Here is a 19,211-nt window from a genome sequence, read left to right on the forward strand (position 1 = left end):
AGTCATGTCGGGGGCTCCTTATTAACTGAGATGTCTACTAAGGGGTGTGTGGGGTGACCCTGGTTTAGAACACAGTATACGAAGGTAGTCTAGCTCAAGTCAGGGTGAGCTGCAGGAACTTTTTTTTTTTTTTTTGAGATGGAGTTTCACTCTTGTGGCCCAGGCTGGAGTGCAATGGCACAATCTCGGCTCACTGCAACCTCTGCCTCCCAGGTTCAAGAGATTCTCCTGCCTCAGCCTCCCAAGTAGCTGAGATTAAAGGCATGCGCCACCATGCCCGGCTAATTTTTTTTTTTTTTTTTTTTTTTTTGAGACAGAGTCTAGCTCTGTCGCCAGGCTGGAGTGCAGTGGCACGATCTCAGCTCACTGCAACCTCCACCTCCCGGGTTTAAGCGATTCTTTTGCCTCAGCCTCCCGAGAAGCTGGGACTACAGGCCCACACCACCACACCCGGATAATTTTGTATTTTTAGTAGAGATGGGGTATCACCATGTTGGTCAGGCCTCAAAGAAAGCTAATGAGTTACAGGTTCTGGAAGCAGGAAAGCTGAATTTAAGAGAGTAAAATAGGGCCAGTATCTCTTTGCCTCCCTCAAAGGTCAATTCTGAGGATCTAATTTGTAGTTCTCCAATGCATGTTGTCACAGAAACTTTTTTTTTTTTTTTTTTTTTGAGACACAGTTTCACTCTGTCTCCCAGGTTGGAGTGCAGTGGCACAATTTCAACTCACTGCAAACTCTGCCTCTTGGGTTCAATTGATTCTCCAGCATCAGCCTCCCGAGTAACTGGAATTACAGGCACGTGCCACCAGGCCAGGCTAATTTTTGTATTTTTAGTAGAGGTGGGGGTTTCACCATGTTGGCCAGGTGGGTCTTGAACTCCTGACCTCAAGTGATCTGCCCACCTTGGCCTCCCGAAGTGCTGGGATTACAGGCATGAGCCACCGCACCCAGCCAGAAACTTTTTAAAATCCTATGCAGAAACTTGACTCATGAGAAATAAAAGTAGACCAGATCTGACTAAAGTGAAAGTTAGGGTTCAAGATCCCAGTGACTCAGCCTCCCCTTTGCCCTTTGAGTTTGAACCTTTAGGGAAAGCTGAGGTTGCTTTGGAAAACCACTGGTGTGAGGGGTTATTGTTGCTGTACACTGGGGAGCCCTGCTTCTGACCTCTCCCCATCCCCCTACTAGGCTGGGGAGACTTCAGAGCACTCACAGCCTTGTCGGTGCCCTCACGGGCAGGGCTAGGGGGTGCCAGGCGGGGTGTTGAGTGGCCAGAGCTGGGAGGAGAGGGGCTGGCAAGGGTAGAGGTGGTGAGGGAGGGGGGCAGGGAGCAGCTGCTGCGGTAGCGGCCCAACGAGTCCAAGCCAGAGCTGGACACCCGGCTCTCCAGCTCCTCTGCCCTCTGTTCTGTTGTCTCCTTCTCCTCTTGGATCAGCCTGAGGAGGGAAATAGGGGAAACTGGGTGAGGGCCGCAGCAGACAGCGGGAGAGGGAATCTGGGAGCACAATGGGCCAGAAAGGCCTGGTGGGGCAATGGGAATTCTGGGGACGGTGCAATGACGTCAGAGGACTTTGGTGGGTTTCTGAAGGCCTTCCAGGCTCAAGGAGAGTCAAGGGGTCCTGAGAGTCTCAGGAATTCATTGCAGGATTAGGGCTGTCAAGGTGATCAGGATTTGTATCAGGGTGGCCCTGATGATAGTCAAGGGGTTTGGAAAGTCATGAAGGGATTACTACGGACAAAAGGTCAAGTTCAAGGTGGACTGTAAGAGCAAGGTCATAATAGGAGCATTGTGAGATGAGGGACTCAGGCCAATCTAGGATCTGGGAAGGGCATGGAGTCATTTGGTATGGAAGGTGGTGGTCACGGTATATTTGCCGAAGGCTCATGGGGAGTACATTATAAGAGAATTGCTGAATATGGCCATTGCTGGTGAATCAGGGTAGACTTTACATCACTGGGGGCTTCTTAATAAGTTGGGGACTTTTTTTTTTTTTTTTTTTTGACACGGAGTCTCGCTCTGTAGCCCAGGCTGGAGTGCAGTGGCACTATCTCGGCTCACTGCAAGCTCCGCCTCCCGGTTTCATGCCATTCTCCTGCCTCAGCCTCCTGAGTAGCTGGGACTACGGGCGCCTGCCACCATGCCTGGCTAATTTTTTGCATTTTTAGTAGAGACAGGGTTTCACCATGTTAGCCAGGATGGTCTCTATCTCCTGACCTCATGATCCGCTGGCCTCAGCCTCCCAAAGTGCTGGGATTACAGGCATGAGCCACTGTGCCCAGCCTGGAGTTGAAGTTTTTGATTAGCGTGTTAGGATGAGATTCTTGGTGTTTGAGGTTGGGAACCTTGTGTTGTCTTGAGATTCCTAGGGTAGTGGAAGACTCTGGGCACTGGTTATGTGAAACCACAAAATCGATGGCGTAATGGAAGATTCTTGATGCATCAAGAGGAACTGGGCTATTTGGGGATGCAGGCTTTGGTGTGTTGGGGAATGGTGAGTACTGGCTGGGGGGTATATGTGTAGGTAGCACATAGAAGACTTCTGAGTGTATCCTAGGGGATGCCTGGACAGTGGAGTGAGTGTTGGGCTGGAAGAATTCCTTGTGGATGGTGTAAGAGGAGATGGACTCAGGCTTCCAGGCCTCCAGAGCCAGAAGGGCTGTGGAGTCAGCTCCGGCAGGGCAGGGCAGGGCAGGCCGGGGCGGGGCCAGGGCTCACTTGATCTCCTTGTTGATGGCCTCCAGCTGCTCCTGAAGCATGATGGCCAGCGTCTGCACGTCAGCCTGCCCACTGGGGGACAGCAGCTCGGCCCCAAACATCCCCTCTGCCTCCTCCTCATCGGAGCCGTCCAGCTCCCCAGGGAACGGGGGTGGTATGGAGCCCGCAGGGGCAGACCGCTCCCAATCCTGTCCCTGTGTGGGGACAGAGGGACATTAGGTGGCTGGGGGCCAAGGTTGGCGCTGGGTCTTGGCTCATGATCCTGACTTGCCCGACCTCACTGATGCTTTTCCCAGCCCAGCTTTATTTTTTTTATTTTATTTATTTTTTCTTGAGACAGAGTCTCATTCTGTCGCCCAGGCTGGAGTGCAGTGGCGCAATCTCAGGTTACGCCTCCCAGGTTCGAATGATTCTTCTGCCTCAGTCTCCTGAGTAGCTGGGATTACAGGCGCCCGCTACCACGCCCGGCCAATTTTTGCATTTTTGGTAGCGATGCCATTTTGGCAAGGCTGCTGTCGATCTCCTGACCTCAAGTGATCTGCCTGCCTCGGCGCCACCAAGTGTTGGGATTACAGGCATGGGCCACCCTGCCCGGCCTCCAACTTCCTCCCTTGACAGGTCCCTGTTCTTGATCCCTCCCCAAACCCTCTCCAAGCCACGCCCACACCCATGACTCCACCCCCGCCCCGATTCCCATGACTCGGCTGGCTCCTGTTCCTCACCTAACCCCACCTACTCTGGGATTCTACACACCCCTCCCTGTCCCATCATTACTCTCAGGTTCTCACCAGGTGGCAGGACATCCACAGGAGGAGACATCCAGGCAAGAGGGTTGCAGGGAAGGAGAGAAGAAAGGGTGAGTGGGTGAGTCCAAGAGATCCTGCCTCTCAACCCAGCTTCCTCCCGGAGCCCCATAGATTTAGTTCCACTTCCTACAGCTGCCCGCCCAAGCCCTGCTCAGTCCAGGACCCAGAGGCAGCTGCTGACCTTGGAGGGCTCCTCCTTGACCCCTGACCAGCGGCCCCTCTTGCCTGCCCGACCACTGCCAGCCACATAGGGATCCAGGTGGGCACCAGAAGGTAAAGTGGGTGCCTGAGAGTAACGGAGCTCCAGGGCACTGCCAGGGAGAGACCTGTGGGCATGAGGAAAGCAGTCAGGGACCAAGGGGTCAGGAAAAGAGCACAGAGGTAAGGGTCACAGAGACAGACCTAGGGCCAGGGGTCCTGAAGTCAAGGTCAAGGGGCCAGGCCTGGTGGCTCAAGCCTGTAATCCCAGCACTTTGGGAGGCTGAGGTGGGCAGATAACTTGAGGTCAGGAGTTCGAGACCAGGCCAACCTGGTGAAGCCCTGTCTCTACTAAAAATAAAAAAATTAGCTGGATGTGGTGGTGGGCTCCTGTAATCCCTGCCACTCTAGAGGCTGAGGCAGGAGACTCACTTGAACCGGGGAGGCGGAGGTTGCAGTGAGCTGAGATCATGCCACTGCACTCTAGCCCGGGCAACAGAGTGAGACTCTGTCTCAAAAGAAAGAAAAAATAAATAAATAAAGTCAGGGTAAAAAACCAGAGTGGGCTGAGCACAGTGGCTCACACCTGTAATCCCAGCACTTTGGGAGGCCGAGGGGGGAGGATCACTTGAGGCCTGGGGTTCCAGACCAGCCTGGCCAACATGGCAAAACCCCGTGTCTACTAAAACTACAAAAATTAGCCGGCTGTGGTGGTGCACGCCTGTAGTCCCAGCTACTCGGGAGGCTGAGGCACGAGAATCGCTTGAACTCAGGAGGTGGAGGTTGCAGTGAGCCGGAATCGTGCCACTGCATTCCAGCCTGGGTGACAGAGTGAGACTCTGTCTCAAAACAAACAAACAAACAAAAAACAAAAACAGAGGGGTCAGAAGTCTCAGGAGGACAGGAAGTGGGGATCAGAAGGGAGGAGCTTGGCGCTTGGCCAACGGGGCTCCATGGTGGGGGCAGGGCAGAAGGGCTGCTGTCACCTGGAGTAGGAGGATGGTGGCCTCCCCCGCAGCTGGTCGATCTCCATCTGCATCCGCTCCATTTCGGCCAAGAGCTGCTCCTGGGGGCCGGTGTTGGAGGTGTCGGGTTAGAATCTGCTCCGCCCAGGAGGAACAGCCCCTGCCAGACTTGCAGACCCTAACCTCAGCAACCACTGCCCCAACATCCTCCTCCTGTCCCCTCAGGGCCCCCTACCTTGTTTAGCAGCAACTCATCCTGAAGCTTCTTCATGTTGGCTATCTCCTCGCTCAGGGAGTTCTGTGGAGACAGAGGTGAAGTGAGGGAGTGAGGCCTGAGGGGGGCACGCCCGTGGGGCTGCAGGCAGCTCCCAGTGCACACAGACAGGCCTGAGGGGACCCAGGAGGAATGAGATGGACACAAGTGGTGAGTTTCGGGGGAGCAGGGGCAACGATGTTTCTGGGGAGAGAAGCCCCGGGATGCGACGTCCTGTGCAATCTCAGAGGGTTCAGGGTTTGGAGATCCATGGGGTTGGAGGCTTTGGGAAAAGTCAAGGACTCGAGGCATGGGTGCCCCAGAATTCGGCTCTTGGAATGTCTAGAATAGGTGAAAAAGCGGTCTGGGCAATAGAGCAGAGAAGGCTGCCCAACTCAGGATGCCGGGGTTTAGGGAGGCCTCCGATAACAGATCTGAGGGAAAGGCCTGGGGCCCCAGGATTCCAGCAAGAGGTAGTCCCGGAATTCCGCGTCCCGCAGTCCTGTATGGGGGGCGCACCTTCTCCTCCAGCGCCCCCATGCGCTCCTTGAGGTGAAGCTGTAAGCGCTCGTTGGACTCGCTGAGCAGCTTGTCCACCGTCTCGGACAGCCGCTTATTGTGGTCATCGTTCATCTTCTCCCGCTGCCGGGCCTGCGCAAAGCAGAGCGGGGCGGGCGTGTTAAGCCCACCCTGCCCAGACCACGGCCCTTCTCTAAGCCCCGCCCCCGGGCCCAGCCCAGCCTCCTTATTAAGCTCCGCCCCAGCCTCGAAGCCCCACCCTCTGTGCAGTCTTCCGCCCCCTCACCCGCTGCAGCTCTTGATTCTTCTCTTCCAGCTGGGCCTCCAGCTGCCGAAGCCGCTCCTCGAAATTCCCATGACGTTCCTCGGCCTAGGAGATGGAACCCATGGCGTGTGACTTACCCTTCCAGGATCAGTCAGGCTCCCAGCCCCACCTCCTCCAAGGCTGAGCGCCAGGCTCCGCCCCCACAGCGCCAGGCTCCTCCCCTGCATCTTTGAGTCAGGCCCCGCCCCTGCGCCTAGTCCACTTTTTCAGAACCTGTTCCTTCCCTCTCAGGTTCCAGGCCACCGGTCCTTTCAGTCCAGGCTAGAGAACCCCGCTCCCATCCGTCCCCCGCGCAAACCTCCAGGCCCTCCCCATTCCAAGTCCTGTCCCTTTCCCAGCCCCTAGGCACCACCCTTTTCCCCAAATCCAGGGTTCTGACCTCGCTCCTACCCCTCCAGATTCACGGCCCCGCCTCCTCTAGGCCCCACCCCTTCCCCACGCAAGGCCCCGACCCGAGTCCTCCCCGCACCTTGTTGAGCGCCGCCACGCGCTGCGCCAGCTGCGCCTCTATCTCGGGCAAGGTCTCCGCTTTCTGCAGCGTCTGCTGCAGCTTCTGCTTGGCGTCGTCCAACCACTCGGCCAGCTGACGGCTCTTCTCTTCACTCTGGGGGAGGGAGAGGCAGTGGGAGGGGACGGGCTGGGTCACTTGAGCCCCGGCACCGCCCCCATCTCCCCTCCCGGCTACGCCCCCACCTGCCGATACAGCGACTCCTTGCTAGCTAACTCGTTCTCCAGTTTGTCGTTGGCGTCGTGCAGAGACGTGGCCTCCCGCTGGGCGCTCAGGTAGCGCTTCTCCAGTGTCGTAATCCGCTCCTCCATATCTTCCCGCTGCGCCAGCGCCTGCGGAGGTAGCAAAGGGCCCCGTGGACTGCGAGCCCCTGGGGGAGAGGACGGGGCACCCCCTTGTTCCCTGGGAAACAAAGTGCCCTGACATGGGAGTCAGAATGGTGGTGTCACACCCGCTAAGAGCTCCCAGGACTAGCCCATCTTAAGTCCCTGCCACCTACCTGCGAGTTAAAATGGTGATGCTACACCTCCCATGAGCTTCTAGGACACTGCAGGCTCAGATCCTCCAGGTGCAGAGGATCTGAGGCCTGTGGGATGTGAAGTCTCCACTCCAGCCCTCTCCTCAAAACCCAGGCCTTGGATTTCTCACTAATTTCTGGCACAGAGCAGACTTAGAATCAAACAGCAAGTGTCCTGGGGTCTCATGGGAAATAAGGATCCCTTCTACCTAGAAGGCAACACCCCTCAAGAGCTACCAGGGTACCAGAGGCTTAGAACCCCAAAAGAAGTGCTTCAAGTTCTCATGGGAGATGGACCCTCATCTGGTAGCCCACGTGGTGGGGCTACATTTCCCAATAGCCCCCGCGGCTATCCAGGCTTAAAATCCCAGATGAAGGTTCTCTCTCTCTCTTTCCTTTTTTTTTTTTTTTTTTTTTTTTTTTTTTAGAGAGAGAGTCTTGCTCTGTCACCCAGGCTAGAGTGCAGTGGTGCGATCTCGGCTCACTGCAACCTCCACCTCCCGGGTTCAAACGATTCTCCTGCCTCAACCTCTCAAGTAGCTGGGATTACAGGCAGCCGCTAACATGCCTGGCTAATTTTTGTATTTTCAGTAGAGACGGGGGTTTCACGATGTTGGCCAGGCTAGTCTTGAACTCCTGACCTCAGGTGATCTGCCTGCCTTGGTCTCCCAAAGTGCTGGGATTACAGGCGTGAGCAACCAGCACTCTGGCTGGAGTGCAGTGGTACGGATCTCGGCTTACTGCAACTTCCACCTCCCAAGCTCAAGTGATTCTTATGCCTCAACTTTTTTTTTTTTTTTTTTTTTTTTTTTTGAGACGGAGTATCGCTCTGTTGCCCGGGCTGGAATGCAGTGGCACTATCTCGGCTCACTGCAAGCTCCGCCTCCCGGGTTCACGCCATTCTCCTGCCTCAGCCTCCCAAGTAGCTGGGACTACAGGCGCCCGACATCACGCCCGGCTAATTTTTTGTATTTTTAGTGGAGACGGGGTTTCACCGAGTTAGCCAGGATGGTCTCGATCTCCTGACCTCGTGATCCTCCCGCCTCGGCCTCCCAAAGTGCTCGGATTACAGGCGTGAACCACCGCACCTGGCATGCCTCAGCCTCTCTAGTGGCTGGGACTAAAGGCACCCACCACCACGCCCGGCTAATTTTCTTTTTTTAAGTAGAGACGGGGTCTCGCTATGTTGCCCAGGCTAGTACTAGTGCTCACTCTTCTTTCTCATCCACTGCCTTCAAGAATCCAGGTCCACATTTCCCAGCAGCTCCCTGGGGTCACCGGGATTAGGATAAAGCGGCCTAAGCCAGAAAGGGGTGAAATACCCACAAAACATTCCATTTAGAGGCTGGACGCAGTGGCTCACACCTGTAATCCCAGCACTTTGGGCCGAGGCAAGCTGATCACTTGAGGTCAGGAGTTCGAGACCAGCCTGGCCAATATGGTGAAACCCCATTTCTACTGAAGATACCAAAAAAAAAAAAAAAAAAGAAAAAATTAACCAGGTGTGGTGGTGCACACCTGTAGTCCCAGCTACTAGTGAGGCTGAGGCAGGAGACTCACTTGAACCTGGGAGGCAGAGGTTGCAGTAAGCCGAGATCCCGACACTGCACTCCAGCCTGGGCGACACAGACTCCATCTCAAAAAAAAAAAAAAAAAAAAAAAGAGGCTGGGTGTGGTGGCTCACTACTGTAATCCCAACACTTTGGGAGGCCGAGGTGGGCGGATCAAGAGTTCAAGACTAGCCTGGCCAACATAGTGAAACCCCATCTCTACTAAAAATACAAAAAAAAAAAAAAAAAAAAAAAAATAGTGGTGCATGGTGGCAGGTGCCTGTAGTTCTAGCTACTTGGGAGGCTGAGGCAGGAGAATCTCTCGAACCCGGGAGGCAGAGGTGGCAGTAAGCCAAGATCACGCCACTGCACTCCAGCCTGGGCGACACAGCCAGACTCTGCCTCACAAAAGAAAAAAAAAAAATCCATTTAGAGGCACCAGACAAGGACCCAAAGTTAGGTAACAAAGTAATTACGAGCAGTTATGGAGCGCCTACTCTGCGCCACAGGCTCACCCTCTGATAAGAATCATACATTTCCTTTCACAGGTGGGAAAACTGAATCTCAAAGAGGAGTCACCCAGCCTGTGGACCGAATCGAGGTTCCGCCATTCATGAGCAATGCGCAAGGGAGAGCTCTACGGAAAGGCGAGGGACCCAGGGCAGCCCGCCTCCCTGGGGGCCTCACCTCCTTGAGGTCGCGCTGCAGCTTGGAGTTGGCTTCCTCTGCCTTGCCCAGCTCACGGTGCGCGGTGCCCAACTCCTCCTCCAGCTGGCTCATCTGACGGCACAGCACCGCCAGGCGCTCCCGCAGCTGGCACACCTCGGCGCGCTGCCGCTCCAGGGCCTCCTCCAGCTCTGCTGTGCGCCGGTTGGAATCCCCGCCAGGACCCAGGCCATTGGCAAGAGTCTGGAGTGAGGGAAGGAAGGGACAAGATCCCAGAGTGTCTCCGGAGACACAGAGGAAATCCAAGGAGAAAGTCAATCAGCTGAAAGTAGATCAAAGATCAATAAGGATCACGCTGGTCAGAGTCCACGGGGGTCAGTGAAGGAGGTCACAGAAGTTCGCTAGGTGACCTGAATCAGAGGTCCAAGCTCTGTGACACTCTTACAGGTGCAGCCGTCTTAGGGCCAGTGAGGATGATACCAAGCGTTACAAACACTATCACAAAGTCAGGGAGTTGAATGGAGCTCACGGAGAGGGGACTTCCATGTCTCACCTGCCCATCCCCATCCTTGCCCGGCTCTTCCAGCCCTGACCGCCGCCTAGACAGCTGTTCTCGAAGGTTCAGAGTCTGGAAGTGTGAAAGGGGAATCAGAGCACAGGGGCTCCCTGAACCCCCAGCTCTAGTTCTCACTGGCATTGGCCCTCTAAGGGGATAGGCGGCCCCATCTGAGATGCCTCCGGTCGTGCTGGGGCCATGCCTACCCCACGGTTTACCCTTAGGCTCCCTCCCTCCTTATATCCCTCCTTAGCTGCCACCACGGAGGGCGTCTACCCTTACTCTTCCCCTTAGCCTCCTGGACAAAGTTTCCGCTTTAGCCCCGCTTTTCCCCATTCAATCACTTCCTCCTTAGTCCCAGCCTGAGCCCCAGCCCCTGGTTCTACCCTTAATCTCACTCTCACTGGGAGATTCTCCCCGTAGCCCTGCGCAATGCTTGCCCACTTAGGAACCCCACTGGTTTCTCTCCATAGTCCAACCCCATAGCTTGTCTGCCCTAGTCCTGCCCCAATAGATTCTCTCTGGAACCCACCCAACCGGCTCCGCCCCATGGGCAGCCCCTTAGCCCCTCCCCTTGGATTCAAATTCCCTGTCTTGGCCACACCCACACCTCCTGATTGCTCAGTTCCAGCTCCTCCTCCAGCACTGCCACGCGCTCCAGCGCCATCCGCAGCCGCTCCCGGACCTGGGGATCGGGGCAGGGCAACAGTCAGCTGGAGACCAGATCCAGTTTAGGACAGTTGCCCCTGGTCCAGAACACCCTTGGGACGGATCCGATAGGGCAGCGTTGGGGCTCCTGTCTCCATAACGGGTATGCAGCCGCAACCAGCTATCCAATCTGCCCCATCCACTGGTAGCCCCCATCCTGGTTTATTTTTCTGCTATCAACCAGTCAGGTCCCAGTCTATGTATCCTGTCCCAATCAATCACAGTCAACATTCTTCCAGCTCAGAACATCTCCAACCAATCACGGCCAGAATCTCTCCCACTCAGAACAGCCCCAGTCAACTATGGGTTTCCATTCTCCACCCCTGTTCTTCTAATTCTCATACCTTCTCATCCAGGGCCTTGTGGTGCTCGAAGAGAGACTTTAGAGCTTTGAGCACTTCTACCTCCGAGGAGACCCCACCCGGGGACTGGGCCTGGCGCTTCACCACGGTCATGCGCAGTGACCTCTCGTGCCTGGACACCAGGCACTCCAGGTGTTCCAGGAGCAGCTGCAAGCACACGGCACGGGGTCAAGGAAAAGAGGCAAGGGAAAAGGGGCAGATTTGAGAAAAAGGGTGACAGGTAGGGCGGACACATGGAGGAAAAGATGGAGCCATATAAAGGAGCACCGAGACAGGTCAGGAAAAGAGAAGAGGTCGGGGTCAAGGAAGCGGTGGTACAGAAGAGAGAAAAGTTATGGAGACAGGGAGGAAGGAGTGGGACCAGAGTGGGAGACCAGCCAGGAAGTGGGAGCAGGGAAGAGGAGAAGACAGAAAGGCGAGATGGGGAAAAAAATAGGTCACGCTGCAACACTGAGAGGCCCCACCCCCCACTTCAACACCACGAGGCCCCGCCCCCACTTAGGCCCCGCCCTCAACACCCCTCACCCGCGTGTTGTTCCGTTCCGCCTTCAGCTCTGCAATCTCTTCCTCCCTCTCCAGCAGCTGCTCCCGACATAAGTTCAGCTCCTTCGTCAGAGCTGCAAACTCCTGTCCAGACATTGGCAGGATCGGGACATTCGGCTCAATCCTTTCCCTGTCTCCTTCATTCACTGGGACTGGAAGTTTGAAGGTCCCGCCCTCCCTGCTAAGTCCCGCTGTCCCTTGCCACTCAGGCCCCGCCCATTAACGGCAAGCCTCGCCCAGACTCCTCCCTTCCAGGCGCCAAGCCCGGCCCCTTCCGGACCGCCTTCTTCCCCCCGAGGCCCCGCCCCCTCAGGCCCCGCCCCTGTCCCGCCCAGACCTGGGGCAGCGCGATGCTGAGCTGGCGCTGCAGCGAGTCCTTCTCGTGGCCGAGCTCGCGCAGCCGCAGCTGCGCTGTAGCCAACCCGTCCTGTGCCTCGCGCAGCGTCTCCAGCAGGCGCTCGCGCTCCGTGAGCATCGTGACCATGAGGCGCTCCAGCTCCCCGCCCGCCTCGTCCGGGCCCAGCGCCGAGCCCCGCCGGCCATCCTCGCTGATGGTGGGCATCACCTCGCACATCATGGCGGCGGTGCGGGCCTGCGGGGCGGGGAGGGCAAGGAACAGACCGGCCTTGTCCAGGCACAACAGAGAAACTGAGGCACGGCCACACGGATACCACGTAGGGGAAATAGTTGGGGGCAAACCAAGCACTGCACAGAAGAAACTGAGGCCCAGGCACTGTGATCATGGCACAGGGAAACAGGCACCGCCACCCTGTCACTCCACCGGGGAAACCAAAGATTGGCCACCAAGTGCTGCCAGGGGAAACTGAGGCCTATTCTTTTTTTTTTTTTTTAACAGGGTCTCACTCTGTCACCCAGGCTGGAGTTCAGTGGCGCGATCACGGCCCACTGCAGCCTGAAGGACCCAGACTCGAGCAGTCCTCCCAACTCAGCCTCCTGAGTAGCTGCGACTACAGGCACACACCAGCATACCTGGCTAATTTTTTTCTTTTCCTTTCCCTTTCTTTCTATCTTTTTTTTTTTTTTTTAGCTGGAGTGATCTGTCACCCAGGCTGGAGTGCAGTGATGCAATCTCAGCTCACTGCAGCCTCCACCTCCCGGGTCCCTGTTCAAGCAATTCTCCTCCCTCAGCCTCCCGAGTAGCTGGGATTACAGGAACCCACCACCATGCCCAGCTAATTTTTGTATTTTTAGTAGAGACAGGGTTTCACCATGTTGGCTAGGCTGGTCTTGAATTCCTGACTTCGTGATCTGCCCGCCTTGGCCTCCCAAAGTGCTGGGATTACAGGCATGAGCCACCACGCCTGACCTTTTTTTTTTTTTTTGGAGATGAGGTCTCACTCCTGGACTCAAGGGATCCTCCTGCCTCAGCATCCCAAAGTATGCCACTGTGCCTGTCCCATTGCTCTTAGGAAAACAGTCCTGGCTACCTGGGTGAGAGGATTTGGGAAAACTGAGGTCAGACTCCAATAGACACTGGCAGCAAACCTAAGCCTAGCCCACTCAAAGGAACCAAAGCTGGGTGACCCTGGTATCGTATGAGTGAATGTGGAGAAAATCAGTCTCTACCTATTCTGGCTCTACTGAGAATCCCCCTCAACCCACTGCATGGGTAGGAAAACTGAGGCCCAGACCAGAACCATGCCTTAAGAAGGCCACAGGGCCAAGGGACCCAGGATTAGGTCACTACGATGTGGTTACCTGTATAATGTCACAGGGTTGGTCTCACCTACTAGCCAGCCCAACTCCTGCCTCCTTCAATTTCCCAGAAATCTGGACCCCGGCTCCCTAAGAATCTAAAGACCCACTCCATTTGGGAAAAGAAAAAAAAAAAAAGCAAGGCCAGGACTGGGCGCAGTGGCTCATGCCTGTAATCCCAGCGCTTTGGGAGGCCGAGATGGGCAGATCACTTGAGGTCAGGAGTTCAAGACCAGGCTGTGCAACATGGTGACCCCTGTCTCTACTAAAAATACAAAAAAAACTAGCCGGGCATGGTGGCATGCGCCTGTAGTCCCAGCCACTGGGGAGGCTGAGGCACAAGAATCGCTTGAACCCGGGAGGTGGAGGTTAGAGTGAGCCGAGATAGCACCACTGAACTCCAGCCTGGGCAACAGAGTGAGATTCCATTTCAAAAAAAAAAAACAAAAAAACAGTAACGGCCGGGCAAGGTGGCCCACTCATGTAATCCCAGCACTTTGGGAGGCTGAGGCTGGCGGATCACGAGGTCAAGAGATTGAGACCAGCCTGGCCAACATGGTGAAACCCCATCTCTACTAAAAATACAAAAATTAGCTTGCGTGGTGGCACGCACCTGTAGTCCCAGCTACTCGGGAGGCTGAGGCAGGAGAATCGCTTGAACCCGGGAGGCAGAGGTTGCGCTGAGCCAAGATCGCGCCACTGCACTCCAGCTTGGCGATATAGAAAGACCCAGTCTCAAAAAAAAACCACAAAAAACAAAAACAAAAAAACCCCAGTATGGCCAGGACCATGCTTGTCACTTCTTCACCCTCTTCACGACCCAGAAGTCCAAGAACTAGCTCCCGCCTCCCTCAGGTCACAGGAGTGTAAGACCCAGTCCCTTTCGTCTCTCAGACCCCAGGAGCCTGCGCCTCCAGCCCCCACCTCCCCATTCCCAGGAGTCGGAGACCGCACCCCTCTCCTCCCCTAAGAGACAACAGTCTGGGCTCTCAGCTTCCTCGCTTAGACCCAGAAGTCCCAGGCTTCAGGCTCCTCCTCCCCCAGGCCCCTGGGTGCACAGCTCCTCCTCCAGGACCCAGGAGTTCTGGGACGCTCCTACCAACCCCAGCCCCAGCCCTCTTGAAGCTATACCCAAGGGCGGGGGACAAGGAAGGGGCGGGGTTTCTGGGGCGGGAAGCCTGGACTTGGGTCCCTAGAGCCAGGGGCAGGGCGGAGATGAAGCCAGGCCCCCTGAACCGCTCCCTCCACACACATCAGGTCCGACGGGTCCAGCTGGCCCGGCCGAAAGTAGGAGGGACTTTCACTCAGTTCCTTCTTTTCCTTCTCTCCCTGCGGGCGACGCATAACCGGTTCTAAGCGTGGATAATTCCCAGCCCCGCCCAATATGCGGACTGTGTCCAAAGCCTGGGAATGGGGCCTTGGACTTCTGTGAGGAGAGGAGGGCCTGAGGGCCGTGGGCCCTGGGAGAAGAGGCAGCTGGGTTCCTGTCCGCTTGGGTGTTTGAAGTGGTGCATCTGAGAATCTAGGCAGGCGAATCCCAGCACTCAGAGGAAAGATTCAGGAAAACGATTCTAAGAGGGCAAGCCAGCCATAGGCAAAAAACCAACATGATCTCTTTTTTTCTTTTTTCTTTGTTTTTTTGAGACGGAGTCTCACTCTATCGCCCAGGCTGGAGTGGCGCGATCTCGGCTCACTGCAACCTCTGCCTCCAGGGTTCAAGCGATTCTCCTGCCTCAGCTTCCCAAGTAACTGCGACTACAGGCTCGTGCCGCCACGCCCGGCTAATTATTTTTTGTATGTTTAGTAGAGACGGGTTTCACCATGTTAGCCAGGATGAGCTCAATCTCCTGACCTCGTGATCCACCCGCCTCGGCCTCCCAAAGTGCTGAGATTATAGGCATGAGCCACCGCGCCCAGCCCCAACATGATATCTAAAACCAGCAACCCACTCTGACGATGCAACACAGATGTTTTGGGGAGGCTGTTCCAGAGCCTTAAATTCACCGAGAAGGAAATAAAAAACACAGCAAGGCTGGACATAGAACCTAGAAGGTTACTACACACAGTACAGGGTGGGGAATAGACGTATGCTTCCACGCTTTCAATGGCTTGGGGTAAGAACCGCTCATAGGCCTAAGTAGAGTAATCTAGAACTAAGTTCTGAAGCCTATAATCTAGAACCAGCCAAGAGCAACCCAATAACTTAGTGTCCAGGTCACCCCAGAACCTCACATACATAATGACACCCATTAATATACCTAATGCAACACATAACAAACATAGTCAGCAGATAAAATCTAGAACTCAGAGCCTGCTAGGGATGAAGGTATAACACAGAATATAGCAGGGGGCCAGGCGCGGCGGCTCATGCCTGTAACCCCAGCACTATGGGAGGCCAAGGTGGGAGGATCACTCGAGCCCAGGGGTTTGAGACCAGCCTGGGAAACATGGTGAAACCCTGTCTCTACAAAAAAATACAAAAATTAACCAGTCTCATAACCTGGTCTCAAAATAAATAAATAAATAGATTTTTAAAAATTTAATTACATTTTTAAAAAAGAATATAGCAGGAGTCACATCCTTGGTTTTATCATGTGTCTAAGAGTTTGCTTGGAACTTAGAAGTGTCTATAGGGCGGGGAGGGGGAGGGATCAAAAGGATGCATGTTGAGAATTGAGCATTTCCTGGAATAAAGACTGAGGCTGGCAAAGGAGGGGGGCTGTTCTGGAAATAAGGACATTTCTAGGCTGAAGGCTCCAGAAGAAGAGAGAGCCTAGAACAAGCTTAGAATGCCAAAGTGGCAGATGGAGGAGAAAACCCACAATCCAGCAGGGGACAAGTTCTAAACTAAGGCTGCACTGGGAAAAAAATGACAGAAAATGAATGGGCCTAGAACCTAGAACCGGGGGAAGGAAAACATTATGTAGAACACTTCACTGGGAATCTTTTACATTTAAGAATATGAGGCCGGGTGCGGTGGTTCACGCCTGTAATCCCAGCATTTTGGGAGGCTGAGCCGGGAGGATCATTTGAGGTCAGGATTTCGAGACCAGCCTAGCCAACATGGTGAAACCCCATCTCTACTAAAAACACAAAAATTAGCCAGGCATGGTGGTACACACCTGTAATCCCAGCTCTTCGAGGGGCTGAGGCAGGAGAATTTGCTTGAACACGGGAGGCGGAGGTTGCAGTGAGCCAGGATTGCGTCACTGCCCTCCGGCCTGGGCAACAGAGTGAGACTCGATCTCAAAAAAAAAAAGAATGTGAAATTAGGGCCAGGCACAGTGGCTCATGCTTGTAATTCCAGCACTTCGGAAGGCCAAGGTGAGAGGATCGCCTCAGTAACATAATGAGATCCAACGTCTAAACAACAATAACAGGCCGGGCGTGGTGGCTCACACCTGTAATCCCAGCACTTTGGGAGGCAGGAGGGGGATCACTTGAGGTCAGGAGTTCGAGACCAGCCTGGCCAACATGGCAAAACCCTGTCTCTATTAAAAATACAAAAAAAATTAGCCAGGCTTGGTGGCATGTGCCTGTAGTCCCAGCTATTTGGGAGGCTGAGGCAGGAGAATTGCTTGAACCCGGGAGGCAGAGGTTGCAGTGAGCTGAGATCATACCACCGCACTCCAGCCTGGGTGACAGAGTGAGACTCCGTCTCAAAAATAAAATAAAAACTAAACAACAGGCCGGGCGTGGTGGCTCCTGCCTGTAATCCCAACACTTTGGGAGGCAGAGGCAGGTGGATCACGAGGTTAACAGATAGAGACCATCCTGGCTAACACGGTGATACCCCGTCTCTACTAAAAATACAAAAAATTAGCCGGGCGTGGTGGTGGGCGCCTGTTGTCCCAGCTACTTGGGAGGCTGAGGCAGGAAAATGGTGTGAACCCGGAAGGCAGAGCTTGCAGTGAGCCGAAATCGCGCCACTGCACTCCAGCCTGGGAGACAGAGTGAGACTCCATCCCCCGCAAAAAAAAAAAAAAAAACTAAACAACAACAACAAAAAAGAATGTGCAATTAGATAGAACTTCCTTAGAACCTAAAACAGGGAAACAGGGAAGGGCATTCTAGAATCAATGGCACGAATTAGGAAGCCTAGAGCACATACTTGGAACACACACATCTTAGAAGTTAGATTGCTCCTGGGAAGAGAATGGAATCTAGAACAACGTGGCTGAAACCTGGAACACACTTGAAATGAACATTTAGCAAAGAAGGAAGGACTGGTTGTTAGAACTTTGGAACATGTCTGAGGATACGGCGGGATCAGAATCTGGCTCAGGGGTCCTATCTAAATATATGAAAAAAACAAAGGCTGTGCACAGTGGCTCACGCCTATAATCCCAGCACTTTGGGAGGCCGAGGCGGGTGATCACCTGAGGTCGGGAACTCGAGACTAGTCTGACCAACATGGAGAAACCCCCATCTCTACTAAAAATACAAAAAATTAGCCGGGCATGGTGGTAGGCGCCTGTAATCCCCGCTACTCAGGAGGCTGAAGCAGGAGAATCGCTTGAACGCGGGAGGCAGAGGTTGTGGTGAGCCAAGATCGCACCATTGCACTCCAGCCTGGGCAACAAGAGTGAAACTCCGTCTCAAAAAAAAAAAAAAAAAAAAAATTGGCATCTGGCCTAGAACTCAGACCATGCCTGGAATGAAAATGGAACACAGAACAGACATCAGCTGGGAGTGTTCTCGTGTTTAGAAGGAATCTAGAACATGGAGCAATGCAAGAGCACATGTGCGACAAGAAATGTGGCCCGGCCAGGCGCGATGGCCATGCCTGTAATCCCAGCACTTTTGGGAGCCGACAGAGAAGGATCGCTTGAGCCTAGGAGTTTCAGACCAGTCTGGGCAACATGGAGAAACCCCCATCTCTACAAAAAATAAATAAATAAATAAATAAATAAATAAAATTTTTTTTTTGAGACGGAGTTTCGCTCTTGTGGTTCAGGCTGGAGTGCAGTGGCGCGATCTCAGCTCAATGCAACCTCTGCCTCCAGGGTTCAAACGACTCTCCTGCCTCAGCCTCCTGAGTAGCTGGGATTACAGGCATGTGCCACCACGCCTGGCTAATTTTGTATTTTTAGTAGAGACAGGGTTTCTCCATGTTGGCCAGGCTGGTCTCAAAATCCTGACCTCAGGTGATCCGCTCGCTTCAGCCTCCCAGAGTGCTGGGATTACCGGCATGAGCCACCGCGCCTGGCCAAAATTTTTTTTTTTTAATTAGCCAGGCCTGGTGGTGAGTGCCTGTGGTCCCAGCTACTCAGGAGGCTAAGGTGGGAAGATCACCTGAGCCCAGGAGGTGGAGGCTGCAGTGAGCTGTGATTGTGCCAGTGCACTCCAGCCTGGGCAACAGAGACCTTGTCTCAAAATAAATAAATAAATAAGTAAATAAAAAGAAAGAAAGAAATTTGTATGGCAGCAGGTAGCTTCTAGAGCTCCTTATGAGCCCAGGCCACAGAATACATCTGGAGGAGGTGATGTGTGTTCGGCTCATTGGCCTGGGAGAGTGTACTTGGAGAAGGGGAACTCATCTGAGCCTCAGGGGGCAATGGAGTGCTAGAAACATCTCAACACGCTGCGTCTTAGGGGAAAGAGTAGAGAGTCCTGAAGCCCGCCACCTGGGGTGACGTGAGGATGAGACAGGGGTTTGGTAGGGCCACAGGAGATGTGAAGTTGATGGGGCAGAGTGATGAGGCTGTGAAGACCTGGTTCCTAAAAGTGAGACCTGAGAAACTAGCTACCTGCTGGGGAGGGCAGTGGACAGAGCTGGGAGCCTGGACTCCTGAATCCTTGTGGAGGTAAATGACGGGGGATTGGAAGGTGAGAGCCTGAGGTCTTGTTTGGAGAGAGGGTTGAGGCAGACAGCCTCGGTAAAAGCTGGTGGGCAGTACGGAAGCCGGGGTCTGAACTCCTGGGTCCCTGAGGGGATACGAGACTGGGACCAAGACATTTAGGTCCCCAAGTGGGAGTGTGAACAGAAGTCAGAGAACTGCATTGAGAATCACATTCCGGGTCCCCCAAAGGAAGGGAGTCATGGCGCCTGAGTCCCTCGGGGAGCAGATGCTGGGTGCCAGGAGGCTAAGTCTGTGTGTCTGCAGGGCACAGCGGCTGTTGAACGGGGTTCTAAGCAGAGCAAACGCTGGGGAACAGGATTCCTAGGTGCTGACGGGGTGAGGGCTACCACCTGGGGTCAGCAGAGGTGTAGACACGGACAGGCTTCCCGAACGGGGTGGGAGCTGCATCCCCGGGTGCCATGGTCCCCACGGCGACCAGAACAGGAAAATTCAGAAGCC

At 54.5% G+C, this 19,211-nt stretch overlaps 1 protein-coding gene across 2 annotated transcripts in view; it reads right to left on the reverse strand.

Annotated features, from left to right (window-relative positions):
- Positions 1–19,211, reverse strand: part of PPFIA3 (PTPRF interacting protein alpha 3) — a 31,465-nt gene that overhangs the window by 11,470 nt on the left and 784 nt on the right. For both annotated transcript variants that reach the window (XM_031004448.3, XM_031004447.3), the window contains exons 2-16: positions 11,531–11,785; positions 11,176–11,277; positions 10,633–10,797; positions 10,191–10,265; positions 9,578–9,652; positions 9,046–9,267; positions 6,477–6,623; positions 6,253–6,387; positions 5,745–5,828; positions 5,459–5,590; positions 4,922–4,984; positions 4,708–4,787; positions 3,705–3,849; positions 2,718–2,905; positions 1,215–1,437 (exon numbers count right to left, since the gene is read on the reverse strand). In XM_031004448.3, the coding sequence (XP_030860308.1) occupies positions 1,215–1,437; positions 2,718–2,905; positions 3,705–3,849; positions 4,708–4,787; positions 4,922–4,984; positions 5,459–5,590; positions 5,745–5,828; positions 6,253–6,387; positions 6,477–6,623; positions 9,046–9,267; positions 9,578–9,652; positions 10,191–10,265; positions 10,633–10,797; positions 11,176–11,277; positions 11,531–11,770 (2,076 nt within the window). In that variant the 5' untranslated portion in view covers positions 11,771–11,785. The remainder of the gene's footprint in view (positions 1–1,214; positions 1,438–2,717; positions 2,906–3,704; positions 3,850–4,707; positions 4,788–4,921; positions 4,985–5,458; positions 5,591–5,744; positions 5,829–6,252; positions 6,388–6,476; positions 6,624–9,045; positions 9,268–9,577; positions 9,653–10,190; positions 10,266–10,632; positions 10,798–11,175; positions 11,278–11,530; positions 11,786–19,211) is intronic.

The sequence above is a fragment of the Gorilla gorilla genome, chromosome 20 (genome assembly GCF_029281585.2).
Source record: "Gorilla gorilla gorilla isolate KB3781 chromosome 20, NHGRI_mGorGor1-v2.1_pri, whole genome shotgun sequence".
Lineage (NCBI taxonomy): Eukaryota > Metazoa > Chordata > Mammalia > Primates > Hominidae > Gorilla > Gorilla gorilla.